This window comes from Pteropus medius, unplaced genomic scaffold (assembly GCF_902729225.1).
Source record: "Pteropus medius unplaced genomic scaffold, Ma_sr-lr_union100, whole genome shotgun sequence".
NCBI classification, from domain to species: domain Eukaryota; kingdom Metazoa; phylum Chordata; class Mammalia; order Chiroptera; family Pteropodidae; genus Pteropus; species Pteropus medius.
In genome coordinates, this window is record NW_024349804.1 from 14,946,302 (window position 1) to 14,971,616 (window position 25,315).

At 61.6% G+C, this 25,315-nt stretch overlaps 1 protein-coding gene across 6 annotated transcripts; it reads right to left on the reverse strand.

Annotated features, from left to right (window-relative positions):
- Window positions 1–138: 138 nt before the first annotated feature.
- Window positions 139–25,084, reverse strand: MAEA (macrophage erythroblast attacher, E3 ubiquitin ligase). 6 transcript variants are annotated; one of them, XM_039838345.1, is made up of 11 exons: window positions 24,930–24,944; window positions 20,884–21,344; window positions 14,185–14,367; window positions 12,404–12,607; window positions 8,605–8,727; window positions 7,946–8,116; window positions 5,577–5,653; window positions 4,381–4,489; window positions 2,007–2,140; window positions 1,092–1,287; window positions 139–923 (listed from the first exon to the last, which is right to left on the reverse strand). In XM_039838345.1, the coding sequence occupies exons 3-11, from the start codon at window positions 14,290–14,292 to the stop codon at window positions 828–830; spliced, it is 1,218 nt and encodes a 405-aa protein (XP_039694279.1). In that variant the 5' UTR covers window positions 14,293–14,367; window positions 20,884–21,344; window positions 24,930–24,944; the 3' UTR covers window positions 139–827. The 6 variants fall into 6 exon arrangements, with proteins under 6 accessions (XP_039694279.1, XP_039694278.1, XP_039694277.1 ...); XM_039838344.1 differs by lacking the exon at window positions 20,884–21,344 and having other exon boundaries at window positions 7,946–8,059; window positions 24,930–25,084; XM_039838343.1 differs by lacking the exon at window positions 20,884–21,344 and having other exon boundaries at window positions 24,930–25,084.
- Window positions 25,085–25,315: the final 231 nt, after the last annotated feature.

The following is a 25,315-nucleotide window of genomic DNA, read 5'->3' on the forward strand; positions in this document are numbered from 1 at the left end:
AGGGCCCCTCTAGACCTGCCAGGCCCCGGCGCCTCGCTGCTGACCTCAGGGGCCAGGGGACGAGCACACACAAGCTGGGCGCCAGGAATGCACAGCAGCTTCCGCCTCACACGGAAAGGAGAAATAGAAACCCTTTTATTAACATGTTTTCCATTTACAGTTTATTGGCTAATCCACATCGACATGCAGAAATAAGCACTGAATACAAACCTCTACGATATGGGTGTGGCAACTACAATGGTCACTTGATTCGAAAAGTCGTCGGAGGCGATCTGAACCATCGGCTTCTGTAGCGAACGGCGTTGGGGTCTGCAGTCAGGGAGCCAGCCGGCAAGGCCTCTGCAGACACCGCCCCGCGGACGCCACGCAGTGCGTTCTGTGCAGGACGCCGACCCCACTCGGCCTCGGACGCGCGGGGAGGCCACGGCACGGGATCCTGGCAGCAGCTCCGCAGCCCCCACGCCCCGTGGCTCTGCATCACGTCACTGCAGGTGGTGCGGCACGGTCACCCCTCCAGGCCACGGTGCAGGACCAGCCTGTCCCCAGGCTTCGGCATCAGCAGCAGGGGGGACCGAGGAGGACACGGGGATCCCTGGCGCCCGCATCCAAGGTGCTCCGCGCGCCCCTCGGCGGTTGGCCGGTCTCAGAAATCGCTGTCAGGGGCCAAAGTCCTCAGAGCATCAGATAGCTGACTCAGGGCCAGAAGCCCGCCCATCGAGGCCGTCTTCACGTGCGTATGAGCGTGTGACCCTCGCTCCCTCCCAAGAGCATCTGCCGTCGCTCACGGGTCTTTGGTCGCAGGAAACAGGGCCGCGGCCACGGGCGGCCTACATGATGTACACCTTCTCGGCCTGGGAGAAGTGGAAGGTCTCTTTGGTGCGTGGGCAGACAACTTTGTCGTCCTGGCGGATGGACAGCAGGGACTGGAAGATAAGACTGGGCGTCACGGCCAAGGCAGCTCAGAGCGCGGCTCCTGCAGGCAGAGCCCACCCCGAGCGGCTGGGAACCGAGCCACCGCCCCGCAGGAGCTGCTGCCAAGGCCCCTGGCAGCCACCCCGCCCCGCACGCCGCCCGCCCACCCGCGGCCTCACGTTGTAGCCGTAGACGTGGCCGTTGGGCAGCATCATGGGCGGGTTGTTCTCGTTCATCACGTCGCCCGAGATCTTGCAGACCAGGCGTGAGTTGGCGCAGTGGGCCATGGGCAGCGGCTGTGCCAGCTTGTTCAGCGAGCGGCTGCACACGGGGCAGTCGGGGCTCCGGGAGCTCCTGTCCCCCTTGTAGCACTGCCTGTGCCGGGTCAAGGAAGCGTCGGGGCAGCGGGCGCCAGGGCAGGACAGGGTCAGGGGCACCGGGCAGGAAGACGCACCCCTGCCTGCCCAGGCGTGGCCCCCCTCCACGGGACGTCGCCACGGACACCAGCGAAGCCACAGCTACAGGACGCGCCCTGGCTCTCTGCTGGGCACCAGCGGCCAGGGACACTCACCCACTCGTCACGAGCAGGCCTGCCCAGGGCGCCCAACCTCAGATGGCGGTTAAGAGGCCAACGGCCAGGGGTGCTGAGGGAAGGAGCCGAGGGGCAGTCCCGGAGGGCCCCAGGCCTTGGGGTCACAGCGCCTCACTCCGGCCATGGAGGAGGATCTGCTCTGCGGGAGATGGGGACACCTTGTGAGCTCATCCAAGGAGACAAGCCACAGGACAGCAGGGCTCAGAACCACCGACGTCCCAGAGGCTTCTCGGGGATGGTGCGGGAAAGCTACTGTGGGCGTCTGGTGCCCGCTGTCAGGAGACACACAGCTGCTCCGCAACGACCCTGGAGCCTCTAACTGGCAGCAACTCGGGACCAGATGCAGGGAGTGTCTGGGGTGGGTCTCTGGAGACCCCCCGCCAGGGGACCACGAGGGCCGCGTCGGGAGGGAGCAGTGCCCCCTCGCATGACAGAGGGCAAAGGCAGCGGGGCACAGGGCCTGACTCGGGCCTGGACTGGAGAGCGGGCAGCGGAAGGATACGGTGTCTTTATGGCTGAGAGACCGGCCTGCAGGGTGAGGGTGAACACGGAGCTGTTGCCCAGCTGGTGCAGCCTGTAGTTGTCGTACCGGAACTGCTGGATCAGCATCCGCCACCGGGCCGGATCCAGCAGGTCCTGGAAGAGAAGGGCAGAGGGGCTGCGAACCCTCCGGTGGCAGGAGCCGCAGGAAAGCGTCTCCCCGCAGATCGAAGGCAACAGGACGAAGCACCACGCGTCCGGCCAGAGGCTGGCCCCCAGCCAGCTGGATGCTCTGGGTGGGGAGCCCGTGGCCTCGTGACACAGACAGGACTCAGTGGGCTGGAAGGACAGCTCGGCCCAGAACGAGGTTCGAAGCCTCTCGCTAAAATCACTAAGGTTTAAGTGGAAAAACCTTATTCTAGAAAGCAGAGAACGTTACGTCTGCTAACGTCTGGCCCCGAAGTCGCCAGGTGTACCCACAAAGGTGTCTGTAGGGGAGAAAGCAGACACAAGCACAAGCGGACCCTGGTATCAGCCAGGGGTGTGGAGAGGCCCACCTTGGGGACAGTGCAGCTGCTGCCCACACGAGCCCCTCAGAGAGTCCACATTTAGGGTACATGCCCCCCTCAGTGCCCACAGGAAAGAACCGTGTTAACGCCACATGCGGCCAAGCCCGGTCCATGGGGTGGGGCCCTGGTCCCAGGCCTTCTCTGCTGTGACAGCTCCCTCTGGTTCGAGCCTCGGTGGCCGCCTCGCTCCAGACACTGCTTTGTCCTGTTGTGCGTGACACATCCGGGCCCGCCTGGGGACTTTCCGCCATGAGGAACGAGGGTTCTGCTCCATTCGCACGGTGACGCTGTGACGTGCCAAGCGCTCCGGTCCTCCGCGGTCCCCCATGCTCCCTGCTCTTGCTTCCAGGATTCGGCACTGTCTCGGCTCTGACCTTTCCGGCCCTTAACTCGCCGCTCCCTCGGACCGAGGCTGACCCGTGCGCCCCGGTCTTCTCTTTCAGGTCTCCCAACTTCTCGAGCCGTCGCCACTCGGTTAGGAAGCCACGTGCCGTAGGCAGCACCTGTGGCCTTGGCTCTGCGTGTGGTGGGCACAGCTGTGACGCTGGAGACCCACCCACACTGGCTGCTGCGGGCATGGCGGAAGCCTTCTCCAAGCTCGGCCCTTCTGCCCTCGCGAGGACACCGCTGGGCCTCCCCGCGGAGGGGACAGCGCCTCGGCCCTCCTCCTGGACCTCTGCCGCAGAGCAGGCCGGCCTCTCCCGCACTTCTAACGGGTCTTCTCCAGAGCAGGACGAGAAGCACCAGCCCCACAAACGCGTCCGAGTCAACCCCTCTTGAAAAGCCCCGTGACCCGACCGACGACTCGTCATGTGGAGCTGTGAGGTCAGCCAGGGTGCAGAAGCGCCATCCAGAAGACCCAAGCCTGGCCGGGCAGGTACCCATGGCCCTGGGGTGGGTAGGGCTGCAGGGACCCCGGGCAGAAAGCAGCCCCAGGCCCAGAGAACAGGTGGGTCCAGCCCACGAGGAGAGCACTGAGCTTCATGGCTCCGGAGTGGACAGCCTCGCCCCCAGAGGACATGGAAGAAGCCCACACCCAGCAGCGGTCCCCCTGACCGTGTGGGCGCCTGGCCTCACACGTCCAGCCCCCAGGACCGTGAGAGGCTAGCTGCTGCTGCTCTGAGTGTCTGCGGAGTTCGGTGCAGCGGCCGGAGCGGGCCGAGACGAACACGAGCACGGGAGGGGTGCGGTGTGCCGGGGATGGCAGCGTGGACGCGGCTTCGGGGCAGTGACAGGCAGAGGCGGGGAAGCGGGCTGCACTGCCGGGAACAGACGTCACGGGCTTGGTGTTCAGGTGAACGTGGAAAAAGGATGGGAAAGGCCATCGGTGGCGGAGCTGGCAGGAGGGCCTGTCACGGGAAGCAGGGGACGGCGGCCCGTGGGAGGCACAGGGCCGGGCCTGCACCCGTGGAGGCCCGCCTGGACTGCTTCTGAGCTGAAGGTGCAGCGGCTTCTGGAGTGTTTATTTACAGGGGAACACGAGACGACGGGAGTGCCTACAAGTCGGACTGTTCGTCCAGAGGAGCAGGACTTGGGGATCTGGAACATTCTCAGCCTGTCCACAGTGCCAAAGGGGAAAAGCCTGTCTGGGAGAGAACTTGAAGGGCATGGCCCAGGGACCCGGATGAGGTGCGGAAGCAGGTGACACGCTGAGACCAGGCACGTGCCTGCAGGCCAAACCACTGACAGCTCCTCTGACCCTAACTCCCTGAAGCAAAATGGGGACGCGATGGAAAAAGGCCTGCTCGGCCTGGCTGGTGACCTGGACTGTGCAAGTGACGAGGGCCCGGACCCTCGCAGCCCCCGCGGGCCCCGGGCACAGGTTACCTTGTAGGGGGAGATGTGCGTGTCTGGCGGGAAGGCCAGCATGCCCATGACCTGGCGGACCTCGTCCAGCTGGCTCCCTTCGGCCTGACTGAAGTGTTTTCGTGCGTGTCTAGAAAACAATATTTTGGTTCCTCTAAGTTTGCATTTTCAACTTCAAGAACCTGAGCTCACAGCCTACACTCAGTGACCTGGGCCAGGGTCCACCAGGAACACGGCTCACCAGGGGCCCAACGCGCACCCGGACGCTCAGAGGCGCAGATCTCCGCACCCCTCAAAGGGATGGGGCACCGCACGATACGCTCGCTAAGTGCAGAATGCCACAGAGGAGACGACCACGCAGGGCCCCTCCGAGCCCTTCCAGTGACCCCGAACCCCAAGGGCTGCACACAGCACCCGGACGCCACCCGATGGCCCCAGGAGACCAGGCGGTCCGGCCCTCCCAGCCTGCAGTGACCGCCCACCCTGACCCAGGAGACCCTGGACACAGGACGCCATGCTCCGCGCGCCCGCACACTCGCCCTTCCTCCCCTCGCGGACGCCTCGGCCCGCCCGTGCTCTTGGACCCACCCTTCTCCGGCCAGCACCCTCCTGGGGTGGCCAGACATGGGTCAGAGAAGACAAGCACGTCAGAGAAATGGAGCCTGCGGGCTGGGCCTCGCGGTGGCCCTGCTGACAGGTGGCCCCACAAGGCACTCTCGCTCACTGCGTTCACGGCTCTCGCTCGGGCTCGGAGCCAAGGTCTAACCGGGCAGGAAGCTCGGCGGGGCAGCGGCCGCACAGTGGCACCGCAGGCGCCGCCTCTGCCTGTGGCTGGACCAGGGAGACTCTTACCCCCTGCCCTGGGGGCTCTCCTCTGGGGACACCGTGCGCCCAGTCAGCCCAAGCGGGAGTGACGGCCAGCATCCCTGTCCCGCCTGGAATGCCAGGCTGATGTCACCATGGCCTGACCCAAGGACGAGCCCAGGAACCCAGGACGCTCTGTGTGCTGTCGCTGCCGTCTCCGATGAGCACGACAGAAACCCCCCAGCCCGGGGACCCTGGGACCTGATGGAGGACAGCCACGTCAGGACACTCCTGGGCTATGGAGCTCACAGCACTTCCCAGTGAGAAGACGGGGCCCACGCCCGCTGCTCGGTCCCAGGCACAGAGGCGGGAGGCCGAGACTCCCACCCTGGCCCCCCACGCGGAGCGCGCACCTCACGGCGTCCAGTCTCTTGTTCTGCCGGACGAGCTCGATGAACTCCTGGACCCTGAGGCTGAACTCCAGGCAGCTCTGAGGGGAGAGACGGGCAAGGCTCAGCCGCTGCAGCCGCAGCCCCCACGAGACGGTAGCGGGGGCCGGAACCAGGCGGCTGCCTGCACGCCCCTGGTCTGGCCCAGCCTCTCGCAGAGAAGCCTCGTGAGCTGGCGGGAGCGGACCGGCCACCTGGGGAAAGGCCGGGCAGCCTGACAGGCATGAGCAGAGGGAGGAGCCACCGGGAGTCCCCACTAGGCTAGCAGGAGCCAGCAGATCACAGAGAGCATGGGACCCAACTTCCCACGTAAGCAGTGACCACGCGGAGGATGGACCCTCCCCACGCCGGCAGCACATGGTGCTCACTCCTTCCTCCTCTGTCACCAACCTTCATGGGCCTCAGAACGACAGGATCAAAGTCACATGCATCCTGACCTGCTCGTCTGTCCCACCGTGCCAGGGGCTGATGCAGGGAGGCAGGCCAGACCCCATGCTGAGGCCCGGATGCCCAGTGGGAGGAGCAGGGATCACTGGGTGGGGCCTCCTGGGGGGCGGGGCCACACGGACACCTAGGGAGAGCATTCTGGACAGAGGGGAGAAGCCCTTCAAAGGCCCGGGAGAGGGGGGCTGGCGGGACTGGGCGGGGTAGGCAGGTGGTGAGGGCTGGTCAGAAGCCCGGGACTGGCCGAGGGTGTGCGCAGGGCCTTGGGGAGCTGTGTCTCTAGGCGACAATCAGTCCATCCAAAGGCTGCATGGGAGATTCGGGGCGGGGGAAGGGTGCTAACAGATGTACAGCCCACGGGGTCATTCATACAGAAACCCAAACACTGACTGAGGTCTTAGCACTACCCACTAGTTTGGGCTAAAGCTCCTGTGGCTGGGAGTAGGAGCAAGCAGGCAAAACTAACTTTTGCAACCTAAGAGAAAAAACTGGATCCCGCTACGGGAGCAGTGATTTAAGCTGCATCATCTTCCACGTGATCTCAGTCAACACTCCACATTTCCAACAGGAAACTGAACTACGCTACAGTGATAGGACGGGAAGCAAACCTTCGGGCCCTCGCTCCCGTCATCTGGATTTCCCCAGCGCCAGCTCCCAGCATGCACAGAGCTGTCCACCGCAAGTCAGTCAACCCCAAACGGCCAAAGCTGAAATGCAACACTGACCGACCACGTGCACTTCTCCGTCCAAGCCTCCAGGCCGCACGCAGCCCTCGCGGCTCAGCAGTGACTCCCTAGGCCTGGCCCGCCCCACGGACACTGGGGCGGAGCGTGCTGACCTGCTGCCCAGACCCCAGCCGGCCAGGCAGAGGGGCAGAGAGCCGCCAGCCCCGCCCACCCTCCCGCACGCACAGGCAGACCTCCTGCCTGTCCCCGACCCATGGGGCAGCTGCCGTGTGCTGAGTGGCAGGCGTGGCACAAGCCAGTGGAGAGGAACATGGTCCCTTCAAACGCCAGACTCGTGGGAAGAGGCCCCGCCTGCCCGGTGGGCACCGCCTGGGTGGACACCCGGACCAGCAGTGCTGTGCTGAGCCCGGCCACTGTCACGCGACCGCCTGCTCCACCGGGCTGACTCTCAAACACCCCAGGGCCTGAGTCACGTCTTCAACACAGTTTCGTCCTAATGCTGACGACGCACCACAAGAACTCAGCTCGTTCCATCAGCCAGTGAGCAGGACGACTGGTGTCGCTGTGTCCTCTCGTTCAGAGCACAGGACCCGCTGACGCCAGGTGAGGGCTGGCTGCTGCTGCCCACAGCAGGCGAACACATGTGCACACATGCTGACTGAAACCTGGGTGTTCAGACTCCAGTGTACACGCCACGGTTCCAGAGGACCGTGTTGAGCACTGAACGCTGACATGCAGCACCATCACGGGTCACTGAGCCCGCGTCCTCAAGCGTCTAGAGGCTTCAGTCAACAGCCACTGCCTGGACACAATGACTACCTCAGAAGCACCTTCCGGCTACGTGAAATGGGTCTCAAAGCTTCTTTCCTCCTTGGGAGTCTCCTGACTGGTCTGAGGGCTTCCGCTGGCTCCCGGCGAGCCCCCCAGGCCCCTCTTCCCTCCCGCCTGTGTGTGCAACCGTGTGCACGAGCTCACGCGCACACACAGGCTGTGCAAGCAGCCGGGCGTCCCAGTCTGTTGGGGTGGTGTCTATGAGCACACTGCTGTACCCCAAGTTCAACGGCCACGGTGCACTCGGCCCCGCCTGAGACCGCGCGCCGCCCAGCAGCCATGGGTCTGGGAAGCCCACTTCCCTCCGACCTGGTTCCCGCTGGGGTCCGGGCTGTGGGGCTGGAGCAGGAGAGCGGAGCGAGTGTTACGTACCAATTCTGGCTTTCCTTTTATGGTTTCCATACCAAGATCCTCACTTTCCTTAGGGGAGCCACTGGCCACTCTACTTTTCCGTCCCGGCTTCGCGTCATGCTCACTTTGGCGGCCCTGAGTGGCAGAGAGTGTCACCCTTGGCTGGTCACTATGTGCACACGACAAACTCAACCGGGGAGGGGTTAAAGGAGCTCAGCTTAGAGAACAGAACAGGTTTCTCACGGAGCACGAAGGCTACGTGTTCAACGTGCCTGCCCCATGGCGAAACACCTTTCCTCGAGCACAGCTGCACTCTGCAACTTAAGGCCCGTTTTCTAAACTGCTGTGGGGCGCAAGAAAAGCTGTATCCAGAGGAACATCCCAGCCTGGACCTCTGCAGCCCTGCGGGTGGGTGGGGCTTCCCAAGTCTGTGATGCGGATGGGGGTGCACCCCGCTCAGACCCAGCAGCGGCTGCCACGGACGGCGCCTCAAACTCACGTTCAGAACACTGGTCCAAACCCTAAGGCAGAAGAGGGTGCACCACCAGAAACACCCCAAACCCACACCAAACAACCACCCTAGCCTATGACCAGATCCCAAGGGCTTCGAACCAACCAGGGAAAGGCGCCTAGTTCCGGGACAGCCTGGACAGCGGGCCCCGCCCCGCCCGAAGCCACACCTTCATCTTGCGCAGCCGGGACTTGTTGTCGTGGCACCAGGCCAGGCAGGTGGCCGTCTCACGCCTCTCCAGGGACTCCTCCACTTCTTTGGCTGTCAGGAACATCTCGATGTTCACTAAGTCCTTAGGAGAAGGAAACGGTGAGGGCTCAGAGCGCTGGAATGCCTGGACCCCGCCCCACCACCCGCCAGACCCTCGGACCAATCTCAGCAGCCTGCCGCCCACCTGACCCTGCTGCCTAGCAGTCCCGTGCCCAGAAGACAGGCTGGGGGTGCTCGACCTCGCCGGAGAACCCCAGGCCGCTCCGGCCGCCAGCGCGCCCACCTGGACAGCTCAGCGTGGGCGCGGAGGGGCATACACCCGCCAGGCCTGTGCCGCACATAGATGGCGTCTCCCAATTGCAGGGGGGCGCCCTGACCCCAGCGGACCTTGAGGCCTCCACAAGCAGAAGCCTGCCTGCATTCCACCTTTCACAAGAAAACCTGGAAACCCCATCAACCCATCCCCTCATCTCCTGTTATTTCCCTCTGAGATTTCTTTAAACTTGAGCTTTCTAAGAGGGGGTGGCGAGGGTGGGCGGCTGAGGCACTCTGCTGAGCCCTGGGGACCCCACCAGGGCCAGGCACCACAGTGACGCTCCTCCACCAACTCAACTGCACCTCTGCTAGAGTTGGGGGCCCCATGCAGTAACCAGAACGCATAGGTCCCAGCAAGAAGTGAGGTACAGCCAGCAAGGCAGGACCTCCTGGCCCTACGGGGCAAGATGATGACCACTCAGCATCAGAAAGGAGGGAGCCATTTAGAGAAAACAGATTTCAAAGGATAAACTGCTCTCCCATCTGCAAGAGACAGGTGGACCACCCAACAAGAAAGATCTCCTGGATCTTGAGAGAACCAGACACTCCGGGGAGTAGGGAGGGGTCCTGCGAGCCACAGGAGGCATCGCACACAGCCAGCCACACGGCACTGCCAGGCCCAGGGCTACTCAGCTCTCCTGCCCACAGTCTCCACCATGTCTATGAAGGCGGCCCAGGGTCTGAGTGGCACAGCAAGTGGAGAGCTGGCCACAGACCTTCTACGTCCAGCAGCCAGGGCCGCGTCCAGCTTCCGGCAGCTGTGGCTGGAGAAAGGTCGCAAGGTCCCTCGGTGAAGGCACCGTGAGACCAGCTTGTACGTGGACGTACCACCGCAGGCAGGCGCCTACTCTTCTATGTGAAATAGCCAGTCAGTGAATCCACGTGAAGAAACGCGCTGTGGCTAACGAGACCGCAGTGCACAGCGGGCGTGCACAGCAAGGCCGAGGAGAACGGCCATTGGCCCGCGGCTCAGCGACGCGACGGCTGTGGACCAGCACAGGCACCCACGCAGCGTCTCCTGCAGAACCAGGTGGTCGCCGGGTCAAAGGCAGCAGTGTGAAGGCCAAGGCGTGTGCCCGACAGGGTCAGTGCTGGGGAAGGCCCTGAGTGCTGCTGGCTCTGTACAGCCCCTCCTGACAGCGGGCAGCTCGGGACGGCCACCCAAGGGCTGTGTCCTGACCGCCAGGGCAGGGGGTGAGGGGCCAGATACTGCTAGGTGTGTTGTGTGGCCGGGACTCCGTGGTCCCCAAGCCTGCAGGCCGTGGCTTCCCAAAACCCGGCCTCCTGACGGGGACTTGGACAAGCTCCGTGGCAGCGCCCTGTGCAGCACCCGCTTGCTGAGGCTGGTGTCTCCCCTCCCCCTTTCCCTGCCATTTTCTTCCACTCTTTTCTGGAACCTACAGGGAATGCTCGGTCTCCTAGATGAGGTTCCAGTCTGCCTTTCTCTGCTACTTTCCATCTTTTTCAGTTTTGCTCTAAATTCCTAGAGGGGGCCTCTCCTGCCCGCACCTCACAGTCCACCTGTGCGTCCTCCAGCCGCGCACAGCCTCAGTGCCGGATCTTTCTGGATCTTTCCTACTGATGGATTCTGATGTGCATGGACCCTTGGTTGTGGGAGTCACAACAAAGCCAGTCAACCAGCTGGCTGAAGGAGGCCAAGGTGCACAACGCACACCAAAACTGAAAACCAGGTGCCCTCCCGGCCCGCGGAGAGGCCAGCATTGTGACCTCTCGCGCAGAGGAACGGGGACAATGCCGGGGGCATTCTCCACGACTGTGGTGGCACTCAGCCGCGTCTGGGCTGGTGGTACCCCCCCTTCCTCGTGTCTTCTGGTGAACGACCGCGACACACGTCTACGTCTGCTTTCAGAAGCGTCCTTCGCTTCTGTGCGTGCTATGAAGCTGCGGTTCCACGTGCAAGTCTGTGGCGCCGTTACAGGACGTCCAGGACCTGACCGCTGTCCCCCTAGCCTAGCAGCTCCCTCCGAGTCCCTGTTCTCCAGTCCTCACAGAGCAACCAGACGAGCCCTTTAAAGCATTGCCCCGCTCAGCCCCACCCAGCCTTCTCAGTCAGGGGGACCCCACATCTCCCGGCACACTGCGTTCCCCGAGCCCAGACCCTCCCCACCCACTGCTCCAAGCCACGCCTCGAGTCTCCCAGATGAGGCTGCTCTGCCCGATCAGACGGCCACAGCCCTCCCATGCCCATGCACATGGCACCCTCAGGGAGGCCCATCCGAGTCCAGAGGGCAGCCTCCAGCACACAGCACATGTGACTCAGGACCAAGAGGGGCACACAGGTGCACTCGGCCGCTCCCTTGTGGGTGCAGGGGGAAAGCACCGGTGGGACAGCCAGGAGGGACCACTGGGCAGCACACTTGACTGGGACTGGTGGCCTCGCTGCCCAGGCCAGGGTGCAAGCAGGAGCCCTCCTCTCTGTTGTACGTGAAGGCCACATTGAAGGGGCCTGTGGGTGGCTCGGGGAGGCCAGGTGCTCAGGTGGACAGCGTCACAAGCAAAATTCGGCAGAAGGGGGAAGACGAGTGGACCAGTACAGGTGCTGAGGCAGAGCCTGCCTGAGGGCGGGGGGGGGCCCTGCCACAACCTGGGGACTGAGACCAGGACGGTGACACCAGACGGGATGTAGTGGGGTGAGGGTGCGTGACCAGGACCTGTGGACACCTGTACAGGGGCATGAGCTCAGCACCCAGGGGTCCCAAGGCCACCCCTCCCGGGGACTGGGGTCTCATACTAGGTGTGCAGCCGAGGTGGGGGCACATGAGCGGGCCACGGTGGGGAGCAGATAGGCCCAAGAAGGCTGGCCATGTGCAGACTGGCTGAGGAGAGGTGGGCTCAGGGGGGCCCAGCACGAGACAGAGAAGTGGCCAAGGCAGGTACCCCCAGCTGGGGTTGTCATAGTTAGCGTAGGACATGGACTTCGCCTCAGATCTGGACAAGAACAGAGCAGGGGGCGGGGGCAGACACTGTGGCCCACGCAACCCTGAAGGCTGTGGGACCCCCATGGTGGACGCTGGCCAGGGGGACCAGGGAGACCACTGCCCCACAGCAGAGCTGGTGGCCCCCAGCTAAATGGGGCAGAGGCAGGAGAAAGGCGCAAACGGTCCGCAGAGAAGGAGGGGAGCGAGTCAAGGGACCCCGCCCCGCCGGGCCGGGCGCCCTCGTGGTGCGCAGCAGCCCTCCTGCAGAGGCTGCCGACCGCCCGGCCTTGCGGCGCACCCAGGGCGCGGGCACCGCGGCTCCCGCACCGGCACCCTACCAGACTCGGAGCGCTGCACACGCGCCTGCCCGGACAAGACCCCCCGGTACACGCCCGGGCCACGGGGAGGCGGCCCCGTGGCAGACCTGCCCGCTCCTTGTCCCGGCCCAGACTCCAGGACAGCGGTGGTGCCCCGCCCCCCGCCCACCCCCGCCGCGGCGCGCACCTCGATGCCGCTCTGGCGCGCCAGCTTCACCGCCGTGTTGTAGTAGCCGCAGCGCAGCAGGTGCTCTGCCATCATGCGGTCCATGCGCTTCCTCTTCCACAGGCCGGCCGCCGCCGGCTGGTCGCTGCTGTGCTCCTTCAGGTGCTCGATCCTGCGCTTGCAGAGCTGGGCGCTCTCGTCCTCCGCCTGGACTGCCTCCACCGCCTGCCCGGGCAAGCACAGGCAGCTCAGGCCGGATGCCCCCCAGGCCGCCCACCTGCCCACGCAGGCGGGAAAGGCGCTGGGGCCCGTCCCTACCGAGAGGCACGTGGACACCCGCCACACTGTGGACCTGCGCCTCCCACCCAGGCGCCACCGCAGGCTGCAGCTCTGCTGCCCGGACACTCATCCGCCTTCAAACCTGTCGCCGCTTCTGGGTTAAACCACCTGTTGTTACCAGGTGACCATCCACCTTTCCTAAGACTTCTTTCCTTGAAGTCAAAATTCACATAGGTAGGCAGCAACGGTCTAGACCTGCGCTGCCCAGCCAGCAGCCACTGCCAGCCACCTGAAGTGGCCAGGGCAACTGAGGAGCTTAAGTCGGTGGTGGCCTGTGGCTCAGGACTGCGCACCTGATCACACCGGGAGGTTCCGGCCTCCCTCGCTCCCCCCAGCACGCCTCGCTTTCTGGCTGCCACACTGTCCCCAAGGCAGCCGTCGGGCACCTGCTGCTCGTCAGAGCCAGGCTTTCCTCTGGCCACTCGTGTGATGTTTCTGTTTCCCCGCTCGTTCTGTCCCCTTCTGCTCCACTGCGTGAAAATCCTATGCAGGTTTTTTTTCCTTTATGCCACGGTCTGAAGTGGTGACTGTCGTCCGCTCTGAAAACCCCTGGGCCCCTCTCCCGGGGCTGTCTCTGCCCCCGCCCTGTCCTGGACACCGGGCAGCCTCACCTCTGCTCACGCCTCGCCCTCCTGCATTCCATCCCGACGTCTCTGCTGCACCCTCTGAGACTCCAGGCCCGCCCCCCAGCTCACTGACCCTCACTGCAGCTCCGTCTGATGCTTCAGTATTAGAATATTTGGTATAAGCAGCTTTTCATTTTCAAAATTTTATTTTTTAAATCTGAATCACTTTTCACACATTCTGTTCTTTGGGGGTACTTTCGAACTGTTATTTACCTTTAAACACGGACACTAAGGGACCTGATCACTTCTGTACTTGAAGCCTGTGTACCTCTCCTTCTGCTATGCCTCGGTCACGGTGTCCTGTGTCCCTGGCTCCCTCTGACGTACTTGGTGCTGTGCTCGAATACTCACATGCTCACAGCAGAACTGCATCCACTCTGCCTGGCACCACGCCCGGTGGGAGGGCTGCGGTGCTCTCTGGGCGTCCGCTCCTGGGCCCCTGCTCTGGAGGCCCCCGACTAGGCACCCGAAGGGGTTCACGTGTGCTCAGGCGGCCAGCACCTCGAGCAGCGACAATAACCCTGCCCCCCAATTCTGGTGAATCCTTCCTCCTCAGGACACGCTCAGTAAGATGTTTTAAAATGTCCCAGCACACTGGGCTGCTCTCATGGGCATAGGTCCAAACGCCCTATCTGCCATTCCCAGAGACAAGAAACCCTACCTGCTGTTTTGAGATGAAATTCTAAAAATAATAAATTGATCTGCTGCCGTTCTCGGGCGAAGGAAGCTGGGCCGCGGGCGCAGGCGGCACAGCCCTCCCGGCCCCGCTGTCCCTGCTCCCGCAGAGACAGCCCTTCTCAGGACAAGCGGGGCAGGCCGGGGCCACACCGCACTGACCTTCCTCTTGAGGACGCTCAGCTTCTCCACCACACCGTCCAGGAGGCTGACCACCGAGTCCACGGCAGGGCAGCTGCTCAGGGTCTTCTCCAGCTCAGCCACCACCATGGTGACGTGGCTCGTCTCACGGTCGATGTTCTTCTGAGCAGCTCGAAAGCGTTTGTTCAGTGTTTCGTAGGGCACCTGGACCAGGAAGCAGAGTGTGTGGGACACGCCGGCCTCCCTGAAGGGGCTGGTTCTCAGACTGAGCCTGACTGAAACCCAACCGACACCCGCAAAAGACCCCGTGCCTGGAGGTCATGCATGCTCCTGCAGGGGTAACACGCAAAGACACGTGACTGGAGGTCACACGTGCTCCCACAGGGGTAACACGCAAAGACACGTGACTGGAGGTCACACGTGCTCCCGCAGGGGTAACACGCAAAGACACGTGACTGGAGGTCACACGTGCTCCCACAGGCATAACACACAGACACAAACTGTCCCTGGACCCACAGAGCTGACGGCGATGCTGGGGAGATGCCAAGGCCGGCTCCATTTTCAAATTTTATCCCAAAAGGAAGCAGGCGATGCTATAATTTCATCTTCAGTCCATCGCCGGTACCCAGTCCCAACAATTTATACTGCAAGATAATGGTAAAATGTAACTCCAACTTCTGAAGAAAGCAGCTTGCACCTGGTGCACGTCTGGGGTGCAGGTAACAAGACCACCGCCCAGCACTGCTGGTGGGTGTGAGGGCCCACTGGCCACATGGGAGATACTCCGCTGGCCCACCCCAGGGTGTCACAGCACCATCAACACTCATTACAACTCTAAACGTGGCCTGTCACGTCAGCATCCTCCTCGGGCCCCGAGCCAGCCCTATGCCTCCATCCGCTCACCTCCAAATGGCCCTGACCAGAACTCTGTGCTGCCACTATCCCACGCCAGAACTGGACCTGCCCTCGGCCCCTGGCCCGGTGCCCGGCCACGTGCTCCACGGGGCTGCACTTTAGACCCTCAGTTTCTGCTGCCTGCCCTCCGCCCCCATCTGTCCCACTGTCCCCTGGAGCCTGGGGTGTGCCGCCAGCAGCCCCCAACCCAGGAGCCCTGTGTGCAGCCTCCCGCTGGGCGGTACGCAGCCCGGCCCCTCCTTCCTCTGCCTTTCCCAAGCCCCCTGCTGCGGGTCACCCACAGCGCCCTCGCAGGCCACTGCCACACGAAGGGTGGACTTCCAGAAACAAAGATCCAACACCGAGCCAGGCGACCATCCAAGAACGAGGGAAGAATCAAGAATGAATGAATCAAGATCCCCCCCGGAGTATGAAGGGCTCCAAGCTTTGCGCCCACAGGCCCTTTCCGGGAGGAAAGTTGCTCCAGGATGGTGCTCAGCCAAACGAAATTATAAAACCCATGTGGTAAGATGCTGGGAGTCACAGGAAATGGCAGTGAAGAGAAAAGCACTAAAAATTAAAGTCAGACCAACAAAAAGACAGCCGGAAAGGAAAAAAGACGCTGCCTACGTAAATGGGGATAACGTGACTGGAAACGTAACAGGCTTCGGGAAAGTTCCAAAACAGGAAAAGTAAAAATGTATTCCTAAATGCACAGGCAACATAATCAGAAGTAGACAAATTGGACCACATCGAACTTAAAACTGCTGTGAAGCCAACGAAACAACCGGGAGAAAACGTGTAAACCACATAACTGAGGAGGGACCAACATGCAGAACAGGAACTCCTCCAGCTCGACAAAATCCCGGTTAACCTGATTAGAATATGGGCACAGGACGGGTCCAGAAGCTTCCTGCGCCACGCCAGCGCGCACGGTGGTGCAGAGCCCTGTGGCACCAGCGAAAGGGGCAGGAGCGCAGGCCACCGGAGCGCAGGCCCCGCACGCACGAAAGCGGCCTGGAGCGGGGCGGGATCATGCCGCTGCAGTGCAGGGCAGCCCGGAGGTTCCTCCAAACTCACGACCCAGCCAGCCCCACGTCCCAGTACACGCAGCAACCACCCATGAAACGCGGGGGTCGGGACGCCGACGCGTGCAGTCGGACACCCGTGCGCACCCGAAGTCCGCCCTCCACACACGTGGACTCCAAACCTCGGGGCCATTTTCAGTTGGTGGAGGGTTGGATGCGTGGGCGAGAAACCCAGGGATGTGCACGGCTGCCTGTCTGCTTATGGGAAAACCCGCGGAGGGGCGCACGCGTGCCCCTGGAGGTGCTGCGACCCAAGCTGAACATGGGGTCTCAGACGCCCGCACGCGGGGCTCGCGGGCAGCGGCGGAGTAGACGCAACCCGGTGTCCATCTGTGGATGAGAGAACTCACCCAACGGATGTCACTCAGCCTTAAACAACGGACAGCGGGGCAGGGCGCCAAGTGAGCCAGCCAGCCACACGCACGAACACTACGATCCCCCTTGCATGCGGTCCCTGGGGCCCTCACACCTGCACAGGCAAGAAGCAGACGGTGTCGGTGGGGGAGGGAAATGGGGAGCAGCGTCCAGATGCTCCCATTACCCAGTGAGGATCGCCCACCCCGGGCAGCAGTGCCTGGAGGGGGGCCTGCAGGAGGCGACTGGTCCTGAGGGTGCAGCCTGTGCACGATGGGACTGGGAGGGCCCGCTCTGCACACGCACGGGTAGAGGGTGGCACTCTGCACCCTGAAAGGGGACCCACCACAGCCCCGGCACTGTGCTGCGCCAACCTGGACATCACCCAACAGAACTGAGCGAGATGTCTGTACCTGGTGAGCTGCCCCGTCTCTTGCAACGGCCTGGGCTGGCTCGGGTCCCTGTGGGCCACTCCGGGTCCCTCACACTTCCATACCAATTTTACGACTGGCGTGTCAGTTTCTGCAAAAGAGCTAGCTATGATTTCCGTACAGACTGTCGAATCTGTACGCCAATTTGGGAACTGTTGCCATCTCAACAGTAAGTCTTATTCCTAAATGTTTCATTACTCTTGGTGCTATTATGAATAAGAGTCTGATTTCTGTTTTGCTTGTTCACTTCTAAGGTGCAGAAACGACTTATGTGACATGCTGATGTGCCCGCAGCCTTGCCGATCTAGTCTCAGTTCTGACAGGTGTGTGTGCTCCTTAGGGCGTTCCACACACAAGAGCGCTTCGCCTGCAAACACCCCTCTTCCTGCCTTTCGGTCTGAACGCGTTTCTTCCCCCTGCCCAGCTGCCCTGATCAGAAGCCCCAGCGCGGTGGCAAATGGTCCGGAGAGAGGGCGCGCCCGTCTCCTTGCTGACCCCAGGGGAAAAGTCTTTGGTCAGTCGCCACGAAGCACGACACCCGCTGTGGGTGTCCAGAAGACTCTGGCCAGGCGGAGAAGTCCTCTTCCATTCTGGGATGTTGAGTGCCATCGCGAAAGGGTCTTGAGTTTTACCATGGTGGAGAATTTGGGCCTATATCCACTCATCTGGATACTGGTCTGTCGTTTTCCTGGGGCATTTTTGTCTGGTTTTGGTGTCAGGGTAATACTGACCTCATAAAATGAGTTGGGAAATTTCTCTCTTCCATTTTTTGGAAGAGTTTGTGAAGGATCACTGTGAGGTCTTTAAAAATTTGACGGAACTCACCAATACAGCTCCCTGGTCTTCATGTGAATTTTTTCAAAGACCTTTAACTGCTCTAGCCCCATTGGTCATCCTGCAAAATAGTGATTTCCCATGATTCAATGCAACACACTTTTCCTCCTCCACGTTCTGTTTGTGCCCCTTGCCCGACACTCCAGAGGGGAGAGATGTCTCAGATCTTCCTCATCAATCTGAATCAGCTCAAGGTTCACATTTGGTGGGTTTTTAAACGTTTTTCTTTTCAGTCCTGGTTCAATTTTCTCTGGCTATACCAAAGACGTAAAGCCACCCAGCTTTCCCGGGGCACCGTGCTGCACGGCAGCCTCTGAGGCCACAGGGCTCCTCCCCTGAGTTTGCTGACGTTACCTTTTCCCCAGCACGTCCATCTGTGCCCTTCAGTGACTCACGAAAAGTAATCCTTCCAGTTTTCACCGCTGAAACGATCTGGCAGACACCGCGAGCTGAGACTGCTATGAAGCACCTGCGCTCTCGTCCAGTGCCCCCGCGGTGCCCCCGCATGGTGCCGTTTGCTTTCCGGCGCGTCTCCAGCCCCTCTCCATGTTGGCTGCGGCTCTGCGGATAGTGTTTGCTGACAGAGAAATGCATCTTCATTTGTCATGCTCATGTTTTCAGCCATCTTTACCAGCACAGGAAGGTAGGGTTTCCCCACTGCATGAGGCCTTTTATCTTTCACAATTAAGAAACCTCAGAAGAGGTTTCTAAACACTTATCACAACGCCAGTGACATCTTCTAAAGCATTTCCTTGAGCCCCGAATGGCAGCACACACCCCTCTCCGTTCTGGAGAGCTGTCTCGTGTTCTCGTGTGTGGCATGGGACAGTCTCGAAATCACGGTGGCTTCGTGCTACCCTGAGCTGAGCATGTACCCCAAGGGTGGCTCACCAAGGACAGGAGTGGTTCGAATCCCCCACTTTAAACAGGCTTCTTAAAGAATGACACACGTCTGGCTGACTTCTGAGGGGCTGTGATGCAGCAGGCTCTGACCTCACAGAGTGACCGGTTGGGGAAGTCCGAGGTGGGAGGACGCGGCAGCCCCTGCATGCTCCCCTTGGGGCTCGCTCGACCGTCTCAGCCGCCACCTGCTCATCACCTGCAGACACCTTCCCATGCCACCGGTCCATTCCAGAAAGGGCAGTAAATGGGAAACACAGCGAGCTGCACACAACGCAGCACGGCGCCCGGCAGCACGGTGGGGGGCCAGGGCCACGCCTCCGTGCGGTCAAGTGCCCTCCCTCAGCCCTCGGGATGGCTCACTGACCGAACGCAACACGAAGCGCACACGTGGGCTCCACGCTCGATTCGTACACACAACTTCTCACTTTTTAGACACAACACGTAAACAGGAGCCAGCAGTTCTGCCACAAGGCTGCTACTCTAGCAGCTTCTACCCCACTCTGGTGACAAGCGGCCTCCGGTCCCCTTCGCTATTCCTGCATGATAAGTAGGGACGGTCTCACGGTCCCTTATAGCTGTCACTAGTATTTTCAAACAGAAACATGACGGTCTCTGCTGCAGCCAGTCTCCCCTCAGGCCATCTCCTCCGCGGCGCGCACCTTGCTGCCTGGGAGGGCTAAACCCTGCCGTGGCATTCACTAGGTCACTGTGAACGGGGAATTTCCTACGATGGGCTTTAACTGGTTGTTGCTAGTATACAGAAAAGTGACCAATTTTTGCATGAGTGGCAACTGCGCAGTTATGGCGTTGACCTTTCTCACTTTCATTGGTTCCCAGTTAGCTGGCTTTTGTTCTCTGGGTTCGTAAACTGTTACGTCTCCCCCATTCGATCAGCTACATTTGCGTCTGTTCCAATTCCTCCCGCCGTGCAGGGCGCTGCCCCGGGAACGCCAAACAGCTCGTCTAATCGAAGCGTTACTTCTCCCCCGGCTCCACGGAGCTTCGAACCCGCTGGTTAGGAACGAAGCGGAATGCGATACAGCAGGTGGAAGCAGCGACTAAGGAGAGAGACAAAGGGGCTTCCGCTTGAACAAGGGCTTTCGCTGAGAAGGTGGCCCCTGAGCAGAGCCCCGAGCAGGCCGGGGAGCGAGCCCCGTGGACGTCTGGGGGAAAGGGCTCCGGGCGGAGCAAACAAGCGCGAAGGCGCTGAAGCCCCCACACCGGCGGGTCTTGGTATCAGCAGGGAGGCGGCTGTGACGAAGTACCCAGGAGCAGGCGACGCGGGGCAGTGGAAGGGCAGGCAGGAGGCCACGTCGCAAAGGGCCTGGGGCCACTCTAGCAACCGTGGCCTTTACCCCGCGAAGACTGGAAGCTCCCAGCGCAGAAGGTGCCATGCGGCGATGCGCTGGCTGCTGGGCATAGCAGAGCAGGAGCCCAGTCAGGCTTCTCCCTCGGCCCAGACAGATGGTGGTCTTGGGCATGGCGGCAGGGGACACACAGTGAGGCTCGGGTACACTGAAGGGAGGGCGAAGAGGGCGTCTGGGGGGCCAGTGAGCTGGGAGAACAGAAGGGTCAAGGCTGACGCCAAGGTGCTGGCCTGTGCCAACCAGGACGCCAGGACTGTCCAAGCAGAGACAAGGCCAGGTCTGGTGGCGGTTGTCAAAGTTCAGACCTGTGCGTGCCGCAGTCCCTTGTCGAGATCAGGTGAGGAAGCTGATGTGCTTCTGGACGCCGGTGGGGTCCTCACAGCACGAGGCCACACAGGTCACCAAGACAGAGAGGTCGCAGCAAGGATGCGTCAGAGAGAGGGTGCACGGTGGCTGTGAGCCTGGGAGGAGCCTGGTGAGGGTGGCTGGACACCGACCAGGACCATGCCGGAGGCGGCCAAAAGCACTGGGACACCTGGGGCCACCTGGAGGCCCTGGCTGGGGCACTGCCACGGAGCAGAGGGGCACCAGGAGGCAGCTGGCTCACAGAGGGGGGCACCCTGGGGCTCCCCAAGGTCACACTGATGGGTTAGGGTCTGCAAAGGCCCATGTTTGTGCCCACTCATTTAACGTCCCCCTCTCAGAAGGGACCCTCCTTGTCTTCTGCTTGGCAATATCCTGGCACCCCCAGCACTGGCCGGTGCTCAGAGGCTGCAGGGCTGCCGCAGAGCGAGGGACCCTAGCACCTCCCATCATGCACTGTGAGACAGAGGCGCCCATGGGACCCACCTCCAGGTCTGTCACGAGGACACTAACAGAGCAGATGCGATGCGTTCAGCTGCCAGGGCCATTCAGACCCTGAAGCCAGCGGTCCCCTGCCTGTTGCTGCCACTTGCCCAGGGCCAGGGTTACTGCTGTAGCTCAGCCCATCCGTCACGAGAACGCGATACTAGAAAGCCCTTTCTTTTCTTGACTTGACGTCTGTTTTAAATGATACTTTCAGGACACAGCCTTCCTGCGACCAGCGGGCACCCTCCGTCATCCGGGCCCGCCCCGCCGGGACGCCCCAGGCTCAGGAGGCAGATGCACCGGCTGGAGTCTTGTCGTGTGGGTCGCTACCCACCAGGGGCTGCGACTGCCGGGCGAGGAGTGGGGTCCGCGGGCGGCAGCTTCAGCGGTGCCCTGGGTGGGTCAGGCTCACGAGGCTCCAGGCAGGAACCGGACAGCGTGAAGGCCTACCTGGTGGAGGCCTGGAGAGGAGGGGAAGGGACACACGGGGGCAGTCTCCAGTGCCACATGCAAAACCCTCATGCAAGCAGCAGCCGAGGCCTTGCCCGGCCACTCTCCAGGACACGGAGCAGGCTTGGGACCAAAGCCCAACTTCACGCCTACCGGCGAGTCTCAAGTGGGAGAACGCACGGTCCCCAAATCCAACCGAGGCCAATCCTGGAAAACTGCCCTGAAAGTCACATGGGACTGTCTATGACAAGCACAAATCCAGGCTCTGAACTGCAGGGCAGTACCTGGTCAACAACTGTCCCCAGGAAACTTAAACAGTCCCGTGGAGAACTCGAGGACACAAGAGTAGAGTTGTCACCTACAGACCCAGGCAGGGACAACGCCCCACGCTCCCCAGCCTGTTACCCATGAGGAAGAGAGAACAGCTAGGAGGTGGGGACTGAGCTGAGCCACGTTGGGGACCCCCAAGCTCGGGAACCCCTGGCTGGCGCACCGAGACGAGGCACCAGGCAAGGGTGGAGGTGGGCCCAGGTGAGACTCAGGGAGCAACCAGGACCCGGAGCCAGGTGGCCCAGTGACAGTGCCAGGCCCCTTCTCTTGGGCTGTGCAGACTCCCACTCGGGTAGTAAAGGTCTCTGTGCCGCTATCTGAAGGGAAAAAACAGAAACACACCAAAATACTGACTGGAGGATTTGCAGAAGAATTTGGAGAATAAACACAAATTACTTTTGTAGTCAGAAAATACTTCTAAAAACAAAGTTAAAACAAAGGTTCCAGTTTAAGTTGGTGGGCTAGGCACCCGAGTGCCTGCCCTGCCACCAACAGAGGCCTGAGGCACAACCTACAGCAGCCGGCAGCCAGGGCCAGAGCACAGGGCAGGTCTGGTGAACCACCCCCTTGTAATAAGGACATAAAACGAGCTCTGAAAAGCCAGATCTGTTCCAGGGGTTCTCACGGGGGTGATCTCGCCCCCCAGGGGACATTTGGCAATGTCTGGAAACATCTGGGGGACATGCTCCTGCATCCGGTGGGTAGAGGCTGGGGGTGCTGCTAAATGTCCCACAATGCATAGCCTGTGACAGAGAATCATCCGGCCCACAGGCAGGGAAGGCGGGTGCCAGCGCAGCCCACAATGGGACAGGGTGCCAGCAGGGAGGGGGTGCCCGGTGAGCATGCAGGCAGCAGCTCTGCTTCCGCAGGAGGTCCATGCGGAAGTGCCCCTAGGCCCCCAGGTGCCCCCCGCCCCGAGGCTGGGGGACCCCCTGCAGAGGCACCAGCCCTCTGAACAGTGAGGACTCCCCGCGTGTCCCAGGTCTCGCTGGCTGGGACTCGGTCCAGCATACGCCTGTCCCTGTCGCCCTGCAGGACAGTGTGCTCTGGACTAGAGAAGCACAGGAAGCACCTTCCAGAACCCCAGCCCCTGAGCCCCCAGCCCTCCTTCCTGACCTCTAAACTGCACCCCCCACTCTGCCACACCTGTCTGGACACTGCTCACCACTGCGCCCCACAGCTCCCGAGCCATCAGCTCTGCCAGCGCTCTGCTAGATTCTATGTTGACAGACACTTCTAAGTCAAGAATCTCTAGCCAGGGAAACCTCCTCATTATCCACTAGGAATTATCCGGAAAACTGTTAACTCAGCAGTGACACATATGTCAACAGAACAAAGGAATTATTACATGGGCTCTAAACAAGCTGGGAGGGGAAATGGTGCGAGGAGCCCCTCTGGCTGCAAAAATTGCTTTTACCATCTTTCTAGAAAAGAAGTAAATGTTTTTTAAATCTGGCAAGCTCGTTTGAAATGACACTACAATATTTCTTTACCTGTGTATCTGCAAGACGATTTTAATCGAAGGCTGTTTAATAACTTGAACTCAAATTACACTCGTGATTATGAAACAGAGGAGGATTTGAAGAAGAAATTCTTTTCTGCCTGATGTTGCCCACATTCGCCAGGACCAAAAATGACCAACCGCCACAGTTCTGACCTTTGAACTCTGTCTGTCAGTTCAAATGACGATGTTGATGGCAGACTGGGTGAGACGAAAGGCCAGGAGTTACAGTTACTTCACAATGCCTCCTTTTTTGGGGAGTTGGGAGGAGGGCTAAACACCAACCCTGGTGATGCTTAGTTGAGGGCCTCAGGCAAGGGGTCCCGCAAACAGGCGCCTGGTATGTGTCCCTTCCTTCATCGAAGGGGTGCCCAGACAGAGCGCCGACTGACTGCTGGTTGTAGAGGAGCAGATATGCTGCTTTCCTGTGACAATGCCCTCAGCAGGGCAGCTGACTTCAGCTGTGTACCTTCTAACATGAGTCCCCGTTTCACACTCAGGTGACATCGGTGCTCACTTACCTACATTTGACAGGAGTAAATGATCTCAGAGCAGTTGAGGATTCTGCTTAAGGTCTCCCAGTAAGTAGTGAACACAGGGGCAGGATTCAAACCCAGCAGGCTGGCTCAGAGCTCACAGCAACCCAGCCACACTGTACCCACCACCACCGGTCACCACCGAGGTGGACAGGGACACTGGGGCCCTACAGAGAGGAGAGGAAAAGTCCCCAGCCCCCTAGGAAAAGAATCCAGAATCACTAAGGCTCAGCCACAGCTCTCTAGGGAATGCTATGACCTTGACCTTTTAAGGGATTTATTCCCAGGTGCTTCATTCCAGTCAATCACCATCAAATTCTCTAGTATCTAGGTAAGAAGCAAGTGCAGGCTCTTCTACTAGGAACAGCGATTTCATCCTAATGGAATGTGACTTGGCTAAGTGACCATCCAAGGTCACCCAACCGGCAACCAAGTGGCAAAAGCTGTATTTCAGGTTTGGTGACGCCCAGCAAAATGGGTTCCCATTAGATCGTTAGGGCTCTCCTTAGAACCTCCCTCAGCGACTGGAGACCAGCACACCAACACATTCTGACGTTAGCCTCAGGAGGGCAGCTGCACACCAACCACGAGTCAGGTCGGGCACTCTGGCTGGGTGCCCGCGACCCCACGCCCAAGAAACCCCGGCCTCCATCTCGGCCCCCAAAGTCACCAGCCTGCCTATCCCAAGGGCTGTCACTGGTGCAGTTCACGCTTTTTAAGACGAAGGGACCACAATCCGACTCCGGAGGGCGACGCGGGGAGCCAGGCGGGCTCGCTCCCGGCCCTGCCACGAAGACCTCGCGGGCCGGGCAGGGGCAGCGACGGCCGAAAGGCCACACCCGGCGGGCTGGCCCTGGGGAGCGGGCCCCGCAGACCCGCAGGCCCCAGACCCCACAGCCCCCGCGGCGCCCGACACCCCCCCACACCTCGCACACCCGGCCTCGCAGATCCCCACGGCCGCAGGACCCCAGACCTGGGGAGCCCGGGCCACAGACCCGCAGGCTCTGCAGACCCCGGGTGGCCGGGCCTGAACACTCCGCTCCGGGGAACCCCACGCTCGCAGAGCCCGCGCTCCCGGGGAGCCCGACCCCGTACGCACCGCAGACCCCCAGACCCCCAGACCCCAGGAGCCCGGCCGCCGGGCCTCGCCCTACCCCGCCCCCGGGGCCCCGGCTCCGGCCCCGGCCCCAGGCCCCGGCCAGGCGCGGTCGCCGCGCCCGCAGACCCACCTTGAGGGTCGGGTACTCCTGCACCTTCAGGGTCATGGAGAGCTGAGCAGCCGACTCCTGCACCGCCATCTTGAATCGGCCAAAACATTAGCGGGCGGAGGGGAAGCGCCGCGCGGCACGCCGGGTAGTGACGTGCGGGGCGGGGCGGGGCGACGCGTCTGCACCAATCGTGGGAGCCCGCCGGTCTGGCGGCGTGCGTGCCGCGGCGTGTCCGGTCGGGCCAATCACCGCCGGCCTTTCTCCCGTCCAGCCAATCACAGGGAAGACCAGCTGGGTGGTTCCCTCCTTGAACTCTCGGCTGGGCAGGACGGAGGCCGGAGCTGCTCTCACCCGTCAGACCGTCGGGGTCCGCCCCGCAGGCTGGACCGAGCGCATGGCGGTTGGGT

Coding starts and splice junctions, on each gene's coding strand:
- MAEA (XM_039838343.1), bottom strand. CDS start 24,998: ATGGCGGTGCAGGAGTCGGCTGCTCAGCTCTCCATGACCCTGAAGGTG. Junction 14,368..24,929: donor AGGAGTACCCGACCCTCAAG/GTGGGTCTGCGG, acceptor TTCCTGGTCCAG/GTGCCCTACGAAACACTGAA. Junction 8,728..12,403: donor CGCGCCAGAGCGGCATCGAG/GTGCGCGCCGCG, acceptor CCTTCTCCTAAG/GACTTAGTGAACATCGAGAT.